The sequence below is a fragment of the Desmodus rotundus genome, chromosome 4, assembly GCF_022682495.2.
Source record: "Desmodus rotundus isolate HL8 chromosome 4, HLdesRot8A.1, whole genome shotgun sequence".
Classification (NCBI taxonomy): domain Eukaryota; kingdom Metazoa; phylum Chordata; class Mammalia; order Chiroptera; family Phyllostomidae; genus Desmodus; species Desmodus rotundus.
In genome coordinates this window covers 18,713,973-18,735,856 of record NC_071390.1, presented here as the reverse complement: position 1 = coordinate 18,735,856, position 21,884 = coordinate 18,713,973, and the positions used below count along the sequence as shown (strand labels likewise).

The 21,884-nt window shown below is 46.0% G+C and overlaps 1 protein-coding gene across 1 annotated transcript in view; it reads left to right on the top strand.

The window, feature by feature from the left end:
• The window catches only part of SORCS3 (sortilin related VPS10 domain containing receptor 3), a 545,108-nt gene that overhangs the window by 219,291 nt on the left and 303,933 nt on the right, over window positions 1-21,884 (top strand). Inside the window, exon 3 of the mRNA XM_024555801.3 lies at window positions 15,150-15,249. Coding sequence (XP_024411569.3) covers window positions 15,150-15,249 — 100 coding nt within the window. The remainder of the gene's footprint in view (window positions 1-15,149; window positions 15,250-21,884) is intronic.

The following is a 21,884-nucleotide window of genomic DNA, read 5'->3' as shown; positions in this document are numbered from 1 at the left end:
ACCAAATATGTTAGACATCCCGCTGCCTTCTTAATGCTGACACTCATAATAGTAATAAAAGGCATCGGTCAAGTGCTGTGTGCCAAGCCTTAGGTTAACATTCCCTTACCTATTGCTGCTACAAGAGACATGGTGACCTTCTGTAGAGGTCACCACTCTCCCACATTTGGGATGGCCAGTAACTGGCTGGTATGGGGCACAGAGGCCTGGCCCCTTGCCTTAGAATGGGTCAAGTCAGTGGTGAGAGGCAGGCACCACAGCTCCCCTGTGGATCCAACGTGACCTTGGACCACACCCTTGCTTTCTGCTGCTCCTTCCCTATCTTGCTTCCCTTGCTCCTGTTAGGTCCAGGCTAAGAGCACTCCCTCAATAATTCTTGAGCTTCCAAATCCCAGACTTGGGCTCTAATTTTAGGGAACTCAGCCTAGAATGTTTTTCTTTGATTTCAAACTCAATTTATAATCTGTTCCAGAGATGTTGGTTCTACTCTTGATTCTGTCAATGGTAACAGTACTCTCTTTGGCACTCAGGCTTGGAATCTTCAAGTTAGCTTTGCCTGATCCTTCTCCTGCATCTCTGCCCCAGGGCCAATAAAGAGATTTTGCTTCTTCTCTGTGTCCTTTTCATTTCTTACAGCCTACTGTCATAAGGTTAGTGAGATAGATTCCTCATAAGTCCTTCTACCTTCAGGAGAATATACTTCACGAACCCATCATACACCAGCACTGACAGGTTAGTCTTTCCAGACAGGCTTCTACCATGTCCCCAACCTGTTCAAGAACATCTGGGGCCCCACAGCTCTCTGGCAGATGTTCAACATGTCTAGACTCCTCTCCTCTCCTGACTGTTAAGAATGTATCTTTCAGGCCTGGCCGATCTCTTAATAATCTTCTAAACATACTTTCATGGTTCAGGTTCCAAGCCTTTGGACATGCTCTTTGTCTTCCTTCTGTCCCCTAATACTCTGCCTTTTCCTTAAAACTAACCTCTTCTGTGGAGTCTGCCTTCCTTTTTCTGAGCTCCTCTAGCATTAATGTCACGTCTTCATCATTGTTATTTTCTTCTTCTTCATCATCATCATCATATTAATTATGGCTGCCATTTATTAAGAATCTGTAATATGCCTGACAGTGTGGTAAATGTTTTATGGTCACTTCCTCATTGAGGTCTCTTTGAGTTCTTCACTGAGTTTTAAAACCTGCGAGGTGCTTAGTTTACATAGTTGCACCTATTTTATTGATGAGAATACTAAAGTTCAAAGTGGTTAATAGACCTGCCCAAGATCACATAGTCAGTGAGGCGTTTGGAGCCAGGCCTTGAGATCAGCATGTCTCTGACTCCAAAACTTAGGCACGTAACCACTCCGCTATCCTATTGCATTTGGTCTAGTTGCTTCCTACTCATTTATCCTTTATGTATTTGTTTATTAAAAACAGTGCCAGGAAATGGGTGCTAGGGGCTCTGTAGAGCCCTTTTCTTCACAGGTTTTTACCTAATTGTGTCCTGGAGCCCCTTTTCTAATCACCACTTCTCTATCCAAGCTTCTTCCTCTCCTCTCATCTCTCCAGGAGCTACATCACATACATGCTTTGTTACTTTGCTCATCATTTCCTGGTGGTTCAGGTTTAAAATGACATGTTTCATCCCTTGGCCTTTAGGACTCACTCATGCCCTCCCTTCTGGTTATTCAATGAAAGATGGTCTTGTGTCGCAATGATTTTTCCTGACAGCATACCCATAGGTGCCTAGATTAGGTGATCCATAGGTTGATGGACCTTTGAGAAGCTATGAACACTTATCCAGGGATGTGCTCTGGCTTCGACAGTTTTGCATAACCTTGGTGGCCCTCAGTGATGGCAGATTTGCATCCTTGGAGCAGAGATCTGCATTTTGGAAGCGTGCAGAAGCCATTTGGAGCTTGATAAGATGCACAAAAGGTTGGAGACCACAGAGACTGTGGAGATCATTATTTCCAACCCTCTTATTTTACAAAGGAGGAGAGTAATCAAACTGTGAAGCATTGTTTTGGATTGTAAACAAGGAGTGTCTGTAACAACAAGAATCTGGAAACCCAACAGACCAGAACTCCCAGACTTGCAGTATGCTTAAGTAGGAGTCACTGGAGACGTCAGCAGCGTTATGTTCCTGCCAGGGCTCGTGTTTGTTAATGGGCTGAGAGACACTCTGCTGCCAATCAGGGATCTGGCTCTTCTCAGCACCTCAGTTGCCTAATTGAGCACTAGTTTCCCTCCAGGGGAACAACCCACCTCTGAGAGGATATGGGTCTGAGGAATGTCGTTGTATGTTGTGGGGGGTCTGCTTCTAGAGCCAAGGCCCCTACAGGCTCTCCCATGGGTGGACAATGAATGTGTCTTTTGGTAAAAACTATTGTCCTCTCTTTTCAGTGTTACTTTTGGCCTAGGATTCGGTAGGCTTTATGTTCCCAAAACCCCAGACCAATGTGCCTGAGATAAAATATTTTCTGTTCAAGAGATTGCTCAGACTGTGGGAAGTTCCTTTCCTCATTTCAGAAAGTTGTTCTTGTTTTCTGGGGGGGAGGTAAGGAACAGTGGTGAGATGGCATTGCGAAGGAATATTAGTGTATCAAGGAATGAAGCTGATTCTTGCACTGCGCTTTCTATAGATTTTCTCACTGGGTTTTCCCAACATCCCTGACTGGTGGCCTGTACTAGAGATGGGGAAACTGAGGCCCAGAAAGGTAAGGTAACATGCCCAGTGTTATGTTGCTAGTTGATGAGAGAGTAAGAATTCTAGCTTAATTTTGACTCCAAACCCACTCCTTTTTAATATCTGTAATGCCTCCTAGTGGGACATGCCTTTGGAGATCCCCTGAGAGGATGCGGTGGGGAAACCCCAACCACATGATACTCAGTGAAGAAGATGCTCAGTGACCACTGCTTAAATAAATAACCAAGCCCTGAAGTTGAGCACATGGGGTTTGGACTAAGCTGACCTGCGCTCCAGCTCCTGCACTGTCTCTGCATGTCTCTGACTCTCGGTCCCCTCAATTTCAGGACAAAGATAAAATACCTATGTCAAAGGGTCATTGCAAGAATTAAATGAACTATTTCAAGAGAAGATGTTTGGTATGGAGCAGCATACACATGTCAGCTGCTTAAATGCCGCAGTGATTCAGGGTGACGCTTTTCTGAGAAATCAATTACTGAGCCCATGTGTATGTCAAAGGCTTGATCCCTGACCTCAAGAAGCTTATAGTTTTGGTGGGGACAAGAGACAATGAAAATCAGAGGTACAGGCCAGCTGTGCTGCCCTGATGTGAAAGCAGCAGGGAATCGGAGAAAGGAAGGATCGCTAGAGGGCAGGGTGGGTGAGGAAGCCTCACACAGGAGGCTGGGCTGAGCTTTAAAGGATCTGGAGAAGAAGGATGTTGGAAGGGAGGGGAGATCTGTGAGACAGCCAGACCTTTCAATTGAAAACAAACAAACTTTTTGCGATTTGCAGTCTTCCTGGGATCCAGCTGTTGTTTGACCTGGAACAGTAGTTCTCCAAGTGAGGTCCTGGGACCCCAGGAGGTGTCCACCACCCTTCCAGGAGATTCATGAAGTCAAAGCTATTTTCTAATAAATACTAAAATATTATTTGCCCTTTTAAATTCTCACTTTTTCTTAAGAGTACAGTGGAGTTTTATAGAAGCTACATGTTTTATGCTGTTATTTCATAACAGATTAAATGTAGAAATAGATGAGGCCCCAACAGTCTTTTAAGCCAGATATTAAAGACTTTACAAAAAAAGTAAAACAATGCCATTCTCTCTCACTGAATTGTTTTTGTTCTGGAAACTATAGGGTTTTTTTCCATAAAATTATGTTATATGTATTATTTTTGAATGAATTAATAGGTATTATAAAATTTTATCTGATGTAATTTGTAATACATTACATGTTGATATAGCATGTGAATTAAATTTCTTAGGGCCCTCAATCATTTTGATAAGCATGAAGGAGTCCTCCATCATAAAAGTCTGGTGTGAAGATACAGTTAATATTGCACATACTTTTATCATGCTTTCATGCCAAACGATATATTGTTTGGGTGTCTTAGAATGCCCGTGTCTGGAAACTTCGAAATGATAATGCCCGATGTTATGTGCAGGGAAAATGGTACGCTCATACGTGTTTAGCGGAAGTGCAAACTGACCAGAATGTGTATGTGAGACAGTTTATAACTAGAGCCTTAATGGCATTTTTTACCCTTTGAACTAGTAATTGCCCTTGTAATAATTTAGTCTAAGGAAACGAATACATATACATAAACAAGGATTTATGGAGAAGAATACACACTACCTTTATTTCATGTAAAAATTTGGCCAGAAATTGACCACCTGGCCAAATAGAGAGTTAAAGTAAATTACGCTGTATTTATACACTGGAATGTGGTAAAGCTTTTACAATGATTTTTTAAAAGAATATTTAACAGATGGGGAAATGCTTAAAATATTATGTTAAGTGAAAAAGCAAAACACCAAACTGTAGACAAAGAACAGCTCCAAGTTTTGTAAACACACACCTGCCCACCGATTAGAGAAACAACACGCCGAAATAGTAACCGAGTTTTTCCCTGTGTGGTGTGGCTATAACTGATGTCTGTATTAGAAATGATCATTTTCAAAATTTTACAATATTCTACCATAAAACTTTCAGCACTTTTATCTTTTAAATGACCCTAGAGTATAGCAGTAATTGTAGCTGAGGCCATGGGAACCAATATTCTGAGCCAGCCCCTCTCGCCTGCGGGTCAGGTAAGTGACACCTCGGCTCCCAGAGGGGCAGTCCTGTAAGGGCCACAGTGACGTTTAAAGAACACTCTGTGACTTGAGAATAAACCCATTTCTTTGTCCCACTTAGCCTTTCAAAAGAAAGCTTTAAAAAGAGTGGGATTGGTTTTCTTCCTCCAGCTCTAGTCTCTTGTCAAGAGCATTTGGAGTATATCATGTGGGTCCAACAGGATAATTGTTTAAATAATAAGCAGCTGGCATGGTGCAGGGAGCATAACAATCAGTATATTTATTGAAAAGAAAGAGATAAAGGAGCATTCAGGCTTCTGGCCCCATGAGGAGATGGGGTGACTATGGCCCGGGAACCTCAGATAGGGGAGCTGCTATTCCATCCTTGGTATCCGGGATTTCCTCTTTTTATTTTTTTCCTGGGTTGAGAGATGTCAGGTGTTGGAAGAGGTTAGTCTTCTTTCTCCCCCGAATGACCGGTGGGATAACTGATAGAACCAGCGCTGTGTGAAGGAACATCAGCTTTGTTGTTAGTCTCACACCACAGAACGTTTTCACCACCAGAAGGGAATCTGTCTGAATGTGACTATTTCAGTCCCTGGAACGCATTTGCTCAGTTTGGTACCTACTCTCCCTGGCATTATTCAGCATGCTTTAGGGGTTAAAAGAGACGTCTAAGGTAGTCCCGTGACTTCAGAGAACTTATACTATCTGGACAAAGAAGCCTTGTGTACATAAAGCTAAATAATGACATAAAGCAACAGCAGAAGAGAAGAGATCTATATTCCCAGAGAGCAGGCACAAAGCTCCCGAGAGGGACACAGAGGCTGAGGGCAAGGAGACCAGAGACAGGAGAGGAGAGAGGCTTCACGGAGGATGATAGCTGCAAAAAAGTTGCTCTGTTGTCTCCAGGCTGACTGCTTCCAGGAGGCATAGACCCGAATTAATTGACAAAATAATTAATGTATTGAGTGCCTACCTCAGGCAAGGCACTGTGCTTATCCCTGAGAAGAAAAAGATTTTACAAATGGATGGGGCATCAAATTTGGCTTCTCCAGGTGAGAGAGATGGGCTGAAGGCTCTCCATTAGGCAGCTACCCATTTTATCCTGGGATTTCTGGATGTGCACAGACAGACATAATTGCGTACCTGTCAGACGGACACAACTGGCTGCATGTAATTTTAAGGGGAAATGGTAAACATCTACTCCCCAGGCAGAGATGCCTTGTTAAAACTGTCCAGAACCTTGCAATGCATGCCTCATTATTATTATTATTATTTTTTTCCCGGGGAAAACTTAGTGAAAGAAGTTGAATCTGTTTTCTCTAGACTTTAAATTGCCAGGGTGGCTACCTGCTGGAAGCCAACTCTGATGGTGAGGAGCAACCCCTCCATCTTCCCTTGTGCCTTTTGGTGGCGTGCTACTGATGTGGTGGGACCGGGATGGCATTCGCTGTTCACTGATGCTTGTGTAACTGTAACTCAGCTGCTGTTCGCCCAGCGATGTATGGGACAGATTCCCCTGCAACGATTACTTTGTTGTTCCATCCTGGGGCCTCCCAACAACTGACAGTGAACCCCATGAAATTAGGGCTATTTCAGCTTCACCGTAATCCTATGAAGGCAATATTTATATTCCCATTGAGTAGATATGAAACATGAGACTTATGTAATTAGCCTGAGGTTCCACAGTCTGGATTTGAAACAAAATCTGCTTAACTCTGAAATGAATCCTCTTGTGATTATGTTGGGCTGCCTTTTTGAATACAAATACTTATCTATAATAGAGTTCCTCTACAGATGTGTTAATTTACTGATCTGCATTGTAACTGCTCAGTAACAATCCACTTTATTGCTGTTATTTTTAACTACAGGAGTGATACATCGATATGGTTTTGTTTTAAAACATTGCAACATTCCAAATAAACTCGAGTCCCTATAGCCACCCCACCCTGCCCTGTCTCCTACCCAGAGTTGACTGGTTATTTGTGTATTCCTCTAGAATTGTTGAAATGTGTTTTGTACACTCATATAAACCTAATGGAAATATGTTTTGTTTTGTCTGGATATACTGTTTGTATATTTAATATATTATTATTTAGTACCCATTTTCATTTAGTAATATGTTTTAGAGATGTTTCCAGGTCAATAACCTTGATATCTCTATTTTTAATGCTGTTATACAGTAAAATACACTCTATTTTATTTAGCCTTCCCCCTAATCATTGCCATTCCATTACGTTCCTATGACCAAAGGTGCAGCGAAGTATGGGCTGTCACATCTTCTTGGGGGGTCTGTTCTTGCTTTTTCTTCCTGGAAGGTTTCTTTCCTCCCCTCACCTGTATGACACAAACAGGCCTCTTGGCTGATAGGATTGAGATCTTTGGTGTTTTAAATTCTCAGGATAAGAACCCAGCAACCCAACTGTCTGAACTGGGACTCTTCAGTGAGAACAGATGTGATACTAGTGAGAAAGACCGAGGAGCTGAATGTTTGGCCAACCGCCCCCTGCCCTACACCTGTTGGGTGTACGTTTTATCTGCAGTAAACCATGACTTCTGCATGATCTGGTTTTCAGAGCCAGCCTACCTCTAATTTTCTGCATTTGGAACCCAGTGATGGCTCGCATTCAAGTAGCCAGGGCAGGAGGACCTAGAGATAAATTAATTACCCTGTATCATCGTGCCTCTCATTGTGAGACTAGATAATACAGCTGAGGAGTCTGATAACATGAAAGGTCACTGAGAGCTTCGTGAGCATCTGCCTTGGCATCAGCCTGCCTATGGTTTTTCAGAAGCAGAGAGTGAGACCTCACCTACTTGGAGAATGAAGCTATTGAAATCACTTGTTTGGGCGTGAGGTCTGAAAGTAGTTATCTGGTTATCTGTGGTCAGGATGGACTTCTGCCACTGCAAAGGTACCATTAATGTGGCTTCGGGCATTGGCCCGAAGATGAGGGGTGGAACAGGCCAGAGGGGAGCATGCACGGTTTTCCCATTTCCATCATAAAGACTCTCTGGGCAGCCATTGGTCTGGAGCTGCCAATGGTGTGCTGTGGAAACTCGTGACCCTGACCTCGGAACGGGCTGTGGTTCACCATGCACCGGAGCCCCTAACTGCCTGTGGGCTTTGACTGTTGACTGTCAGTGGAACATACCGGGGGAATGGCTGGTGGGTACTTCCCGTGGCCTGGCACTCAGCAGCATGGTTCTGCCTTTTGATTCCCAGGCAGCTGGGCCATGTTGTACTTTCATGGGGGCAATTGGCAACAGTGGCCAAAGATTCTTTAATGATATATTGGACATCAATGTGCATCAGCCCCTGTTAAGGTTAAGGAGTCTAAATCAAAGAAAAAATCCAAGGTGATTGCCCTCCAGTCTGTGCTATTCATAAAAATGACAGTCACAAGCATTTATGGAACGAGGGCTTTTATCGGATGCGAGGCCAGGCGTCTCACCGCTCCTCACTGAGTCCTTGTGACAGCACCCTGTCGTCTGGGCCCAGGGTCAGAGAAGCAGCGTTCACCGTCTAGTCCTCACTGTCTCTGCGCAGCTCCGGTCGTTCCCGTTTCCTCTACTGAGAGCCATGCTCTGCAGTCTCAGAGATTCAAAACACGTTTCATATGTTATTTTACTTCTAAGGCATTTTTAGCAATTGCTGAAAAGTGGAAGAAGCACATATGCATAATCAGAGAATAAATGGGGATCTCCAAGGTGCTGTTGGTGTAAGTGCAGAGGAGGGTGTGGGCTGGAGTTGTAGGAAGAGTCTCCATGATGGAATTAGTACTGGAGCTAGGAGTCAATCGGGAGAAAATCTGGGCAGTTGCCAGCCGTAAACTCAATGGGAGAGTGGCAAACGGGAGGGAAAGTGGGCAGACCTCGGAGCTTTTAAACGCCAGGCAGGCAGGCAGGCATTTTGACCTGACACTGCGGCCAGGCAGGGAAGCGTGAGTGAGGGCACCAGCGACCCCGGAAGGAATCTTGGGAAGTTGTCTCACAGACAAAAGCAGAGTGGGACCTCAGGGTGGCGGTGGAGATAGCAGTGACTGATGTAGCAATGGGATGGGGCAGTGGCTGTGAAGTTATACATCGCTTCCTCTTGTAACTACTGTTTGATTAAGCCACACCCATTCATTTCCGTATTGTGTTTGGCTTATTTTGAGCTACAGGGAAAGAGTTGAGTGCTTGTGGCAGAGATTGACATCACCTAAAATATTTACTATTTGGCCCTTTTACAGAAAAAAAAAAAAAGCTTGCTAACCTGAGCTAGAGCCACTTATAATTGTCCAGGAAGGGACAGCAAAGCCTGATGCCTGGCACACGGGACAGGCCAGAATAGATCATAGATGTATGTTAAGAAATGAGCAAAACAAAATAAAAGTGCTAACAGGAAAGGAAGTGTCATGACTGCGGCTGTTTGCTATTTTTGGGTTGTATCGCCCAGAGAGCACCCCTGAGAAGGGAAGAGACGCATGGGGAAATTAAAGAGTAAAAGACTTGTAGTTCCGCAGTTCTTTCTCAGGGCAAGAGTTGGCGAGGGAAGGAGGAGGGGCCGGGGAGCCCGGTAGTGAAGGAGGAGAAGGTTCTGGCTGGATGAGGAGAGCGGTGCCCACCCGACCCTGCACATCTGGTGGGCCTGCCGAGAGCTGGCAGAGGGCCGAGCTGAGTCCTCTCACTGCTGGCAGGAACGTGGCGTTGGGAACAGGGGTGTGGAGCTTCTGCTCAGCTCTACCGGGAAGCTGACTTGGCTGCGTTGGCTGGAAGATTTCTTTTCTGTTCTTTTACTTTAAAAATAGCAGCCCATATGCTTGTTGCCACTAGCCTCCCCCCACCAGAAGCTCACTAGAGGAGGGGGAGCTTGCTGGATGGATAAATGTAACATATTCACAGCTCAACTCTGGAAATTACCATTGAGAGAGTGGCCCTGAGGAACAGCCAGGGTTCTGGCAGACTAGGCTGGGATGGTCCTCCCAGAATGTACCGACTATACTCTGAGGCTCTCCTGAAGCCTGTCAGGATGGGACAAGGGTTCCCAAATACTTGAAGGGCTCAGACCAGGAGTCAGGTCCTGGTATAGACCCATCCACCTCTGGGAGGGGACCAGTGAGCATCAGGCACCTGGGGAGTAGTGTGAGCAGTCGGTAGCCGGAGGTGCAGCCCGATGACCAGCAGGTTGTTCAGGTGGAGGAGCCACAGAGCAGGGCACCTGCAGAGATGCAAAGGGGAAAACCAGGCACAGCGCTCCTGAGGCCGAGATTCAGGGCCCCAGCAGCCAGCTGGGTTCGGACACTGAAATTCAGGACTCCGGAAAGACAGATAGCACCAGGAGCTGTGGACTCAAGCCCTGGGATTAAAACTCCCAAGTTGTTGGCACCGGAGACTAAGGGAATATCTCTTTGAAGGTACAGCTTCCTTGGAGAAAATTTTCTCAACATTCAGCAAAGGAGAACTTAGAATTTGAAGCAGCAATATGTCCCCAGAAACACGTTTTTTCACAAATGCACCAGAAGCCATGTTCAAGAGTGTTAATTGAAACGTTGTCTACAGTAGCAAGTTTTAAAAGAAGAAATACTTATCAGTGGTTGAAGGATGAATAGACAGTGGTTTATTCATAAGCTGCAGCGCTCTACAGCAGTTTAAATGAATGAATTACGGCTGTGTCAGCGTGGATAAATCCCAAAACTGAATGTTGGGCACAAAACAAGCAAGCCTCAGGACATACATTATGAAAGATAAGATTTATGTAAATGTAAAACTTCACAAAGGTAGTTTATGATCACAGAAATTCGTTAAATCTAGTAGTGGGCCTATGATTGGCATCTCATTATGCTTTTTCTGTGTGCTGCAAATAATTCCTGAAAAGGCAGAAAGAAAGAAGGAGAGATGGACTCACACACGCACATGCACACACAGCCATGAAATAACCTCCTGCAGCTGGAGTAACCTGAGCCGAGGCACAGAGGCTGAAAGCCGAGCGGCTGCGCACATCTTGCCTGCTGTCTTCCAGGTGAGCTCTGTGTCCTGAGCAATTCGAAATGGTAACCAATATCACGCCAGGCTCCTGGTGGGCGCTCAAAGCAAGTGTGTGATGGTTCCCGCTTTCTGAACATTTCTGAACATTCCAGGTGTTAAAATTTGGGAGGCTAGCTTTAAAATGGGGAAGACGAGGCTGTTTTCTTAATGTAACCACCCAGGCAAAGGTCTGGAGTCACAAGGCGGAGGATGGTCTGCTTTCTTGTAAAAGTGAGGTCTGCAGGCACAGCTGCCTCTTCATCCGGGCTGAGGCTTCTCTGCCAGCTGCCCCTGCCCCCAGGCAAAGGGGGCCTACAGAACTCTGTGGTCCATGCGGTGTGCGGAGTTCCTGCTAGAAAGGACAGAGTCCAGGCCGCCTTTAATTCTATTGACCTGCTGGTTCCTTGAGGTGTCTTCAGTGAGTGAAACTTGTTTCTGTCAGCCTGAATGAGCAGAGACTGCCGGGGCTATGGAGGAAGCTGGGATGTGGAGCAGTCTGTGCTGGGGAAGTCTCTACTCTCAGCAGCCACTTCTGGAAAAAGTAAAACCAGTGTGAATCTGCTGTGCAGCGTGTAGAAAGAGAAACTGTGTGTGGTGCTGAACACACTGCCTTTGATGAGGGCCATTTGGATTCGGAAGGAAATTTGTTGTGACACCGTCATGCAGGGAGCCCTGAGAATTTAGCTCTTGTAATAAGATGTTATATATGGGAGGAGGAAAAGATCACTAGATGGAAAACAGCTTAGTACTGTGTTGGGGGGATAATAAGATTTCAAGTCCAGAAGGAGCTTTATGACCACGTGAGTTAAACCTCTTGTGCTGATGATGGAATTGGGGCTCGACAAAGATTCTCTGATCAAACTCTAGTCAGGATCCTCTGGGCTCTTTTCAGCTGGGCCCTGTCCTTGGCTATGTCCTCAAGAGCCCAGTTTTTAGCAAGGTTCCTGCTCAGTCAATTCAGCCAGAGTCCCCTGAGATAGGGGACCCTCCCTATCTCATCATGTTCTATATCCGACCAAATTCCTCAACTCCACCAGGCCCCAGGTGATGTCTGATCACCCTGGCCTGTCTGCAGCAAAAATCCTGTCTGGTCAGTTTAGCAAAGAATTTCCCTACCCTCTTAGTCACGTCTGTCTGCTGACCCCCACCCTTCTCTTTGGCTGAAAGTTCCTTGTGGTCTTCGGAGTCGGACCCAGTTTCTCTTTCCTACTGCAAACCGCGCCGCAGTAGTCCTGGATGAAGTCTGCCTTGCCATTTTAAGAAGTGTCAGAATGCTATTTTTCTTTATAGGCTAAGAGAGTCAGCTTATCCAGGCTGACACCTTGAGTACATTTCAGATTTACTTCTAGATTCTAGATTCCCGGACTCAGGTTCACTGTTCTTTCCCGATGCCACAATGTCTTTATGCCTTCAAAAGTATACAATTAAGAAGCAATTCATGTTGTATTTGGGTTAATAAAGTATGCAAGTGACAGCCTTTCGAGACTGCGGTCTGTCTCCTCCCCCGCCCTGGGTAGGATGGGAGCGCAGGGTGATTTGTCATTTAACCTTTATGCTGGTCCCAGTGAACTATATAGATCCTTCTCTGGCGCCAGGCTCTGCTAGACCTTACAGTCTGTGCCAGTTGTGCAGCATCCAAATGGTCAGGTGTGTTTTCTGGATGTGGCTATGTGTTGAGGTGCCCCTAGATGTTAGCAGTTGGTCAAGTACTTGTGAGTAGGTTTGGGCACGCTCATTTACACCTGCAAATAAACACAGAGCCAAACAATGCAAAATCGACAAGCCCATTGTTTGTTTTATATCGGGCATGGTGCAAGCCTGTGGGCCCTTAGAGGAAATTGCTGTTGTCCTTAGGGAGTTATAGTCAAGAAAGAGGTCCCAGAATAAAATTGGAATGACCGAAAGAATAGGATAAAGGCTAAAACAGAAATATGTACAAGACGGTCTGCAAACAACAACTGGAATTGTGATTAAGTTGTTGGAAGGAGGGTAATGCTGGAGTTGGGTGGTAAAGGTTGGAGAGAAGTTTACCAAGTAGAAGAAAAGGGCACGGACGGTTAGGCAGAGGGAAAGATGTGTGCGAAATAGAGAGGGATGAAAATGCAAGACATGCAGGAAAGTTTAATGAGGCTGCAGAGAAAGGGGCGGAGAAGCCAGTGGCTGGAAATAAGTCTAGTAAGGGAGGTGAAAGCCAGATTTTACAAGACCGAGCTTGGCAGGTACAATTTCACAGTACGCAAGCAATCAGTACTTAACCGGCAGGGAGTGAGATGGACAGGTCTGGGTGGTTGAAATGTAACCTGATGGCACCATGGAGGATGGTGGGAGGGGAATGCTGTAAGACGGACATCCAATTGGGAGACTGTGGCAAAAAGGACGATGCTTGAGCCAGAGCTTTGGTGTGGGAATGGAAAGACCAGGGGGTCTGAGTTATTTAGGAGATAGAATCGTTATGACTTGGAGACTGAGCTGGGGTCGAGAGATAAAGGCAAAGAGAAAGATTGAGAGTGATTCCCAGTGCCTAGGGCAGCCAGGAGACAGAAGATAAGAAGTGAGTTTGTGTGGGGGACTGATTATTAAAGTTACAAGAACCAATGACCATGTGGAGCCAGTAGCCTAGGGAAAGATTTGAGATATTAATGTTTTTTATTCAGTAATTGTGCTGAGTGTGCATGATGCACAAGGCCTGATTCTGTACATTTTTTGGAAAGGAGAAGTGAATGTCTTTTTAAAAAATTTTTATTTTTTAACATTTGGTAAGCCTACACCCTGCAGGAGGTTTCCTATGTGTTAAAGTTTTACATCCTTACAAATACCTCATGAGATTAAATAACCCCCCTTTTTCAGGTAAGAAATTTGAGGCTCCAGCAGGTTAAGTAACCTCTACATGGTCATAGAACCGGGAGCTGCAGATCTGGGAAAGAAACAGAGGTTTTGTTATGCCCAAAGGTCATGTCCTTTCCTCTCGCCACGGTCTTCTCTGAAGTGCCTTGTCCTTGAGGAGCTTACCATTGAACTTGGTGAAACAGAATATAAAGAAACTAATCATGACAATATTCAAGAGTCAAAAAGAGGCATTTAGTGTGCCTTGGGCATATAATGGATAGGGATGTTCGTTCTGGAGCCCAGGAGAGAGATGAGCGGCCACTGGGAAGAAGGCTAGTGAAGCCTTAATGGAGCTGAGGGTAGGTATTTAAGTTGGGTCTGGGGACATGGAATGTGGCAGGTTGGTTGAGGGTCGGGATAGTCCTTAAAGGTCATCACAGTTTGGCTACTAGGTTTATAAAGCCTATTTGTGGTCCAGGGCAGGAACAGATTAGAGTTCGAGGGGGTGGGGTGGGGGGTAAAGGTTCCAGGAAAAGGCCAGAGTCAGAAACTGAGATCTGAGGCAGAACAAAGGCTCCCATGGTGTCCGTTGACCACAGAGAAAATGAACTGGCTTCCGTGACTCAGTGGGGGAAGTTGTATGCGTCTAGCCAAGGAAGGAGAGGGCAGAGAGGGGGAGTGTGAACCTGGTGATACTGATAGTTTGGAGAGGAGGGGTGATGTGTGGAGCGGCTGGCGGGAGGGGATGAGAAGGAGGTGAAAGGTGGCAGGGACGTTGGCTACTTGAATCTATTTGGCATCTGCTGTCCTTCCTCTACCACGGAGAGATGAGGTGGATAGGAGGGAGCCTAGGAGCTGGCCAGCCTGGTGTCCCTCTTTTGGCACAGGGTCAGCGTCCTGCCAAGTAGGCCCAAATGAGGAGCGGGTAGCCGGCAGGGTAAGTGGAATGATGAACTACTGGCAAGTGGGTCAGCGACGCTGATGCCCTGACACGCTGTGGCTCCTACAGGAATCCTCAAACTCTCTGGCTGGTGGGGCCTGATCTGGCTACTGTGCCCCCAGCTCTTGGGTAGGGCGTGTCCTGCCTCTCTGATGGTCCCCTTGCTTCAAGCTTAGTGGAGGGATGTGAAGTTGGTTGTGCCCCAGTGACCTCAGGAGACAGTGTGGCCTCTCTCCCCGTGGCCTCCTCGCAGTTGCTCCTGCCCTGAGAACTGCAGTGCCACGCAGAGAACCAGAGGCTCGGAGGGCTGGGCGTGTGCAGGGGCGGGGCGGGACCGCAGCGCCTTTGGCAGCACATCCGCACACAGGGCAGAAGTTAGGTCTCTGAGAAGGGCCAGGGGCACAGACAAGTGAGCTGAGGTAGTAAGCGCATGCATTAGTCTAGTTGTTTTTCTAAAATTAATGGGGCCTTTTATCTCTGAAAAATACTTTTAAGCACTCATGTCATTTGGGAACAAACGTGTCATCTGAGGAGAGACTGACTCCCCTTTAAACACACCCTGCCCCCCAGTCTAAAACCATCTTTGCCTTTCTTTCTCACCTGCAGGTCCACAAACTATGGCACCACCTATGAAAAGCTGAACGACAAAGTGGGTTTGAAGACTGTCCTCAGTTACCTCTACGTCAACCCCACCAACAAAAGGAAGGTAAGAGGAGGATCAGTGGGTCCTGGGCACCCCCTTTGGGGTGGTACGGCTGCCAATGGCCAGGAGTTGTGAGAAAACAATAGCCCTGGAATTGCTTATAGAGGCTCTGCTTTATATGCTAAGACCATCACAGACACTTGGTAATTCTAACAATAGCCTTGACAGTAGCAGTAGCAATAATAATAATAACAACAACAACAACAACAGTAAAACTATATGATTATGTAAGGGGCTCCTCCGTGCCAAGGATGCTGCTTACACACCTTGTCTCATGTATCCTCATGATGAATCTGTGGGGTAGAAATGATCCTTGTCCCCATTTTGCAGATAAAGAAACTGAAACTCAGAGAGATTAAGTATCCAATAACTTTCTCGCCTGAAGTTCGACAGTGCTAAGGAACAGATCGAGGACTTGAGAATGGGTCTGCTGGACTGCAGGGCTGAGTCCTTCCTTAGCCTCCCTCCAGCTGGTCTAGGTTCAGCAGGTGATTCTGCCGAAGGAAGGCTAGGCAGCTCTGGATTTGTCTTCTCGATCCAGAGCTGCTTCTGATGCCTGGGATGGCAGACGTGGCTCTGCCAGCCTTGTGCCTTTCCATCTTTCCTTTTGATTGAACAGCCAGGACATGGATGAAGTCACATAAAATTGGACTTTAGTCATGGAGAGGGGGGCCTGGATTTTATGAAACAATGACCAGTTTTAAAGATTTTATTTATTCATTTTTAGAGAGAAGGGAAGGGAGGGAGGAAGAGAGGGAGAGAAAAATCAATGTGTAGTTGCCTCTCAAGCTTCCCCTGCTGGGGACCTGGCCCACAACCCAGGCATGTGCCCTGACTGGGAATTGAACCGGTGACCCTTTGGTTAAGAGACTGGCACTCAGTCCACTGAGCCACACCAGCCAGGGCCCAGTTTTGGAAAGTGAATGCTGTTCAGTATATTGGCTTTGGGGAGAGGGGATCTATTCCCAGCTAGGAAGGAACTGCTGTTTAGAAACTTAAGGCAGGCCTGGCCCTGCCCCAACAGACACACCGGGAATATAAAAGGCTATTTCAGTGTTTCTAAAAGGCTGGAAATGGCACTTCCAAGCTCTCATCCTGCAAACTGGTTTCCATTCCCCTATGGTTTTGCAAACCCTTTCTTCAGTGAGATAAGCTCAGGGGTGAGCTTCAGCCCACTGTGCAAATGTCCCTGATCTCCGATTCTAACTTGGTGGAATCCAGGAGGTGGCTTAGAATGATCGTTTATGCTGCTTATGGCAGAGCAGCCTTGACTGAAATCCGTAGCATCACAACCCCCAGCCCCACCCCTTTGCTTTACTACCACCTCCGATATCCCTAAATATCCCCAGCAAAAGGGAGGAAGCAGAACTGGCGGTGCCTGGGTCGGTATTGGTGATCGATACCCAAAGATCCGGCTTGCTCCACAGGTCCCCAGACCTGAGAACGCGCCCATCAGTCAAGTGCCAAAGTCCTGATCATCAGAACCGCTGCGTAGGCATCCATTACTAGTTTTAGCCGAGTGGTTTCTCCTTTCTTTGTCCCAAGGCATTGCCATTTTTATATTTTTCGGTATTGTTATTTGAATTATTACACATTAGAGCTGGAAAGGATGATAGATTTCACCTATATAAGCAGTTATTCATTGTTTTTTTCAATTTCATCTCTTTTCTAAACATTATTTAAAGCTCTAGACTTCCTTTCTAGAAACATGGCTCAGCACACAAAATTTGAAAACTATTTATAGGAGTTTGTAAGCAGCTCAAATCCCACCATGGACCAAAGATGTTCTTGGGCTCTTGGTTAAGAATCTTTCATCTAGTCCAGTAGCCTCATGTAACAGATGAGAAAAGGAGTTCAAAGGAGCCCACAGAGTCAGGTCAAAACAGAGCCAGGTTAGAGCCCAGCACTCTTGGTTCTGAGCCCAGACTTCTTTGCTCCAGACCACATGGTGTGCCCTTGCCTCCTCTACAGTCACAGCCGAGGGTTTCAGAATTGATGATCTGGTTCTGACACGGAAGGCATGTGCTTCATGGCCTTGATCCAAAGCTTGGTGCCATGTCCACGATGAACACAGGATAAAACTTGACTGAATGGAGTCGGTGATGATCTCTTTCAATTCTTTCCCTTCCCTTCTTCCTTCATTAAGAAGGCAGCCGAGGCCCACAGAGGATGAGTGTCCCACCCAGGTCCCTCAGCTGTTAGGGGCTGAGTTGGCTGTTGGTCTCCTGGCTCTCAGTGACTTCAGGTGGGAGAGAATCACAGAAGGTGTATGCGCTTTGGGGGAAGTAGGAAGTGGTTATGTGACACACAGCAGATGCCCTTCCGTGCTGGTCTCTGACCTACGTCTGGACCACAACAGAGTTAATCATATTTTCGTGTAGGTGATAGATCAGCTGTCTTCATGGGGCTCTTCCCAGGTGGTATACGAAAGGGTCACACCTGTGTTTATCCATTTTGATAGTCATCTGTCAGGTGTGTTCCTGTTAAACTCTGATGATGTGTCCTTTGGTGTTTGCTGTTTTTTTTTCTATGCCTGACTGTTTTAACTCTTCTTAGCACAGCCTAGAGGTGCTTACACCTGTGAGACATGAGGGGCAGGTTAAGACAGACACTGAGGGTAGGAAGGAACGTAGCTGAGGTTTAGAGACACCGGGCGCAGAAATGCCACCTCCATTTCTGCTTTGTGGAGCTGATGTCAGACCATGGACTCTCTCCAGAGTCTCTCACAGGAGTTAGTGCCCGGTTAAAAGCTGGGCCCATTTTCTCTGTCTTGGAAACACCACCAAAGCACAGTTAACTCCCACCTAAGGTACATTCCCACCTAGAAAGTTATAAGCAGAGACATTTTCTTCACCCAACTTGGAGAAAGACAAATGACAGGCTAATGCCATGGGTTTATTTTTTTAAATGATAATAGAAATTAATGTCACAAGGAGACTGTCATCCTGAAGTGCTTTCTGAGTCACCCGAGGAAAGATAAGGTTACGTGCTGTTCAGTTTTATCGTTAAGTGTTTTTCATTGTATTCTGAGCCTGTAGATACTCATGATGTGCAAATATTCTACACGGCCACTTTCTCTTAACCAGAATATTCAGTTTATTGGAACTGCCCCGCACCAGCCACTCAGGCAAAATGGCAGTTAGGTATAAATGGAAATACTCTTCTTTGTTACTTTATTGTTCTAGTGCTCTGGGTCATTATGACCTTGTCATGCAATTTTTTTTGTGTCTTACTTAGACACATGTTGAAGTTTAAACCTGTGGTTATCTGGATTCTCACCTCAGCAAGAGCCTTTTGATTCTCTCAGCACCCAGATTATCTGTGGCTCCCCATGTTCGTCAGCCAGCTCATAGTAGTACTTTGCAGCAGATTTTTCAGTAAATCTGGTAGAAACACTGCTTTCCACCTAGTGAGTAATTTATTTACTAGACGCCTATTCCTGTCCTTGGAGCCTGTGAGTATGGTAGAGATCTGTTGCCCCTGGCAAAATAGTAAATTGTGCTTGTATTTATATATTTGTTCCTGAAACTAATTGTTGATTTTCTAACACCTTTTTTTGGACAACATGAAATCTCCAAATGCAGATAGCAGATAAGCCATTAAGCTAAAAGTAGAAATGCTAAAAGGTGTATAGTCTCCTTCTATCAGTAATAATCTTCACATTAATTGAGTACCTACTACACTAAACTTCCTTTCAGGAGCTTAATCTTTACGATTTCCAATCTGCCCAGCCACATTAGAAAGCAGGCAAGATAAGGAAATGGACTCTAATTACCCCAAGCTCTATTACTGTAAATGGTGGGTCTGCACCAGCCTTCCCATTGGTTTTATTTGGGGAACAAATTGGTCGGGATACATCCAGTAATGCTGGATTCCCTTAAAAAGTTGACATTTGGACTAGTAGTATCTACTGGTCTTCCACTAAATGAAACTACATTGCTATGAAGTCCTGGGAGCTGCTCTCACTGAAGTCGTTCTAGAGTCTAGAATCTAGACCATCCTATGATGTGGTGGCATCAGCCCTATTTTAGTGATTTCTGACCTGCTCTGGCTGCGTTTGATGTGAATTTCTCTATCCCTCACTGTTCACTTTTCTCCAACCACTGGCCACTCAGCTCACGGCCTGGGTGATGTCTGAGCCTGGCACTTCGAACACAAGGAGTTGTGTTAGTTCTAGAAGCAGGTGTGTGTAGGGTGGGCCTCTGGGAAAAGGGGCTCTACCATAGCGGGGTCTGAGCTCCAGCTCACTGTTAGCTGGCTCTTATCCTCAAGGCCATGCAGAATGGCAGGTGCCAAGATCAAGTCCACATTTAACAGAGCTGCACTTGGTGCAAATAGGCTGAAGGTTTTGTGCCTCAGCACAGGAGGGGCAGGAGGGGCATGGCTCTTGTGTGTGTCTATTCGAGAACAAATCTTTGCATGGATAGGAAAATATAAGCATGTTATGTTCTAATTGCTCTGATTCAAAAGTGGCTGCCACCTGCAGATTTGGAAACAGTGTTTCAGAAAAGGCAAAGAACATAGAGAGGTCTGACTTCCAGGGAATGTGACCAAGTTGTGGCAGGGCGGAGGTGTGTGTGCCCCTGGGCACATGGGAGGAAGACTGTGAGGTCAACATCAGAGTAGGGTAATGACTTCTTTTTCTTTAGAACTCTTAGTAAGTTCCGGGTATTGGGCTCAGTTCATTTCTACACTCTGTTCTAAGTTTCACTACTAACCCCCTGGGCCTGGTAGTTTTATCCACATTTGATGGCTGAGAAAATTGAGGCTCAGACAGGTGAGCCTCTTGCTTTTTATGAAGAAGCTGGTAGGAAAGGGTCCAGGATCCCCCTTCACCTTTGTCAGGCCACTAGGGTTATGCTGTCTACTCTTACACAGGTAAGCTGCCCCTGCCACAGGTACAAAGACCAGGTTGAGTGCTGTCATTACTCTATTTGCAGGAACTTTGTTGCCTGGGGTTTTCTGCCCATAGGTGTGAGAGGATTAGCAGTTTTTTGCAGGGGGAGGGGAGTGTTGGATCCTCCTTTCCTAATTGATTTACCAGTGAGAGGGATAATTACTTCCAGGCTACCGTGCAGAAATACAGTGGGGATTGCTAGTCAGATTTCCCTGATGCACAAGCTGCCTCTTTCAGTCAAGCTGTTAAAGAGGCATTGTGTTTGTGGTTGGATGTTGGCTATTCCTATGTCATTCTCTTAACACAACAGCATAACCCTGAGCTCTCTTTGACACCCTGGCAAACCTTGAAACAAAACAAAACACATGATTTTAGAATATTCGACTCTCACTTTCCCTGATCGCGTCTACCGGGATTGTTAGAGGGTCAGGGGAAGTAAGCTCTAGGGTAGTACCCTTCCATTTACAGACATTAAAATCTCTTACACTAAAGCAAGGCAAAGCCAAGCCAAAAAAATAGTGGAAAGAAAGAATTTCAGGCTGTTAAGCAATCTGTTAAATGTCTAATGTCTAACTCTGGGCGAAGGATTTTGGAGGGAGATTCCTGCTTTCAGAAATGTGTAATCTACCTGGGTAGGCAAGATGCCCGTGGGAAACAACTGCACACATAGACCTGGGATCTCAAATTAAAATGCACAGGAGGGTCAGGCAGGGAATGCCAGTGAGCCATGTGGGCCAGGTGGCGACTCAGTGAGCCTCTGTGAAGGAGCTCCCACTAATCAGCTTCAGAGGACTGTTGTCATGTGAGAGAGAATAAGGGCACAGTGCCGCTGTGACTTCATTGTCATCATTTTCTGATTGTATTAAGAGATTTTTCTCTGCAAATTTTTATATGAAACTTCTGTATTTTGAAATGTGTTAAATAGGCTAGGATGTGGAGTGTGGGGTGTGGGGGCTGGCAGGCTGTCCCAAACCTACTTCAATCTCTTGTATCCAGTTGGCATCACGTTCCGTGTTCTGGGTAGGAAGTTAGTCTCCAGGTGAAAAGTTAGTGTTTACAAAGTGCTCTTTGGGGCCAGAGGATAATAACACTTAGCAGCCTCTCTTGCTGGGGGCCAGCAGTGATGCTTTCAGGATCTGTGTGAGAGAGAAACTAGTCAAGCATGGCTCACAGAGTCTTCTCTTTGACTCAAAGGAACCACATAGTAGGGCCTGCAATGCAAGACCTTTTGTTCATTTAAGGGTAAGACCACTAGAAAAGGAGGAGGGGGCAGACGACTGCTTTCTGGTCTTGGATCTGCCTCTGAATAACTGGGTGCTATTGAATAAGCCAGCCTCTTCTCCGAGCCTCCATCTCCTTATTTGTGCAATTACAAGGTTGGGTCCTATGTTTTTGAGGTTCCTTCCAGCTTGGGTTGTCTGGGTGGCCACATGTGGACAGTGCCTCTCAGGGGACTCCGTGATACTGTGTGACAGTCCATGGACTTTGGCCTCAGTGAATAGCTGGTTGGAAGATAGGATCCCATAGCTCTTAGCTCTATGGCCACATGTTGGCCAGCTAAGGACTGCCATCCAGGCCTGGCTATTCTGAGCGTACAGTTCCTCGGTCAGAAGGTGGTGTGTTTCCCTTGAACCCACTGGCTCTGCTGGCGCAACTCAGAGCAGCAGCATCTTCGATGGCACAAGTGAGGGGTTCCATCAGGATGAGCTGATGCAACTTCACTTGAGCACCACTGTCCTCA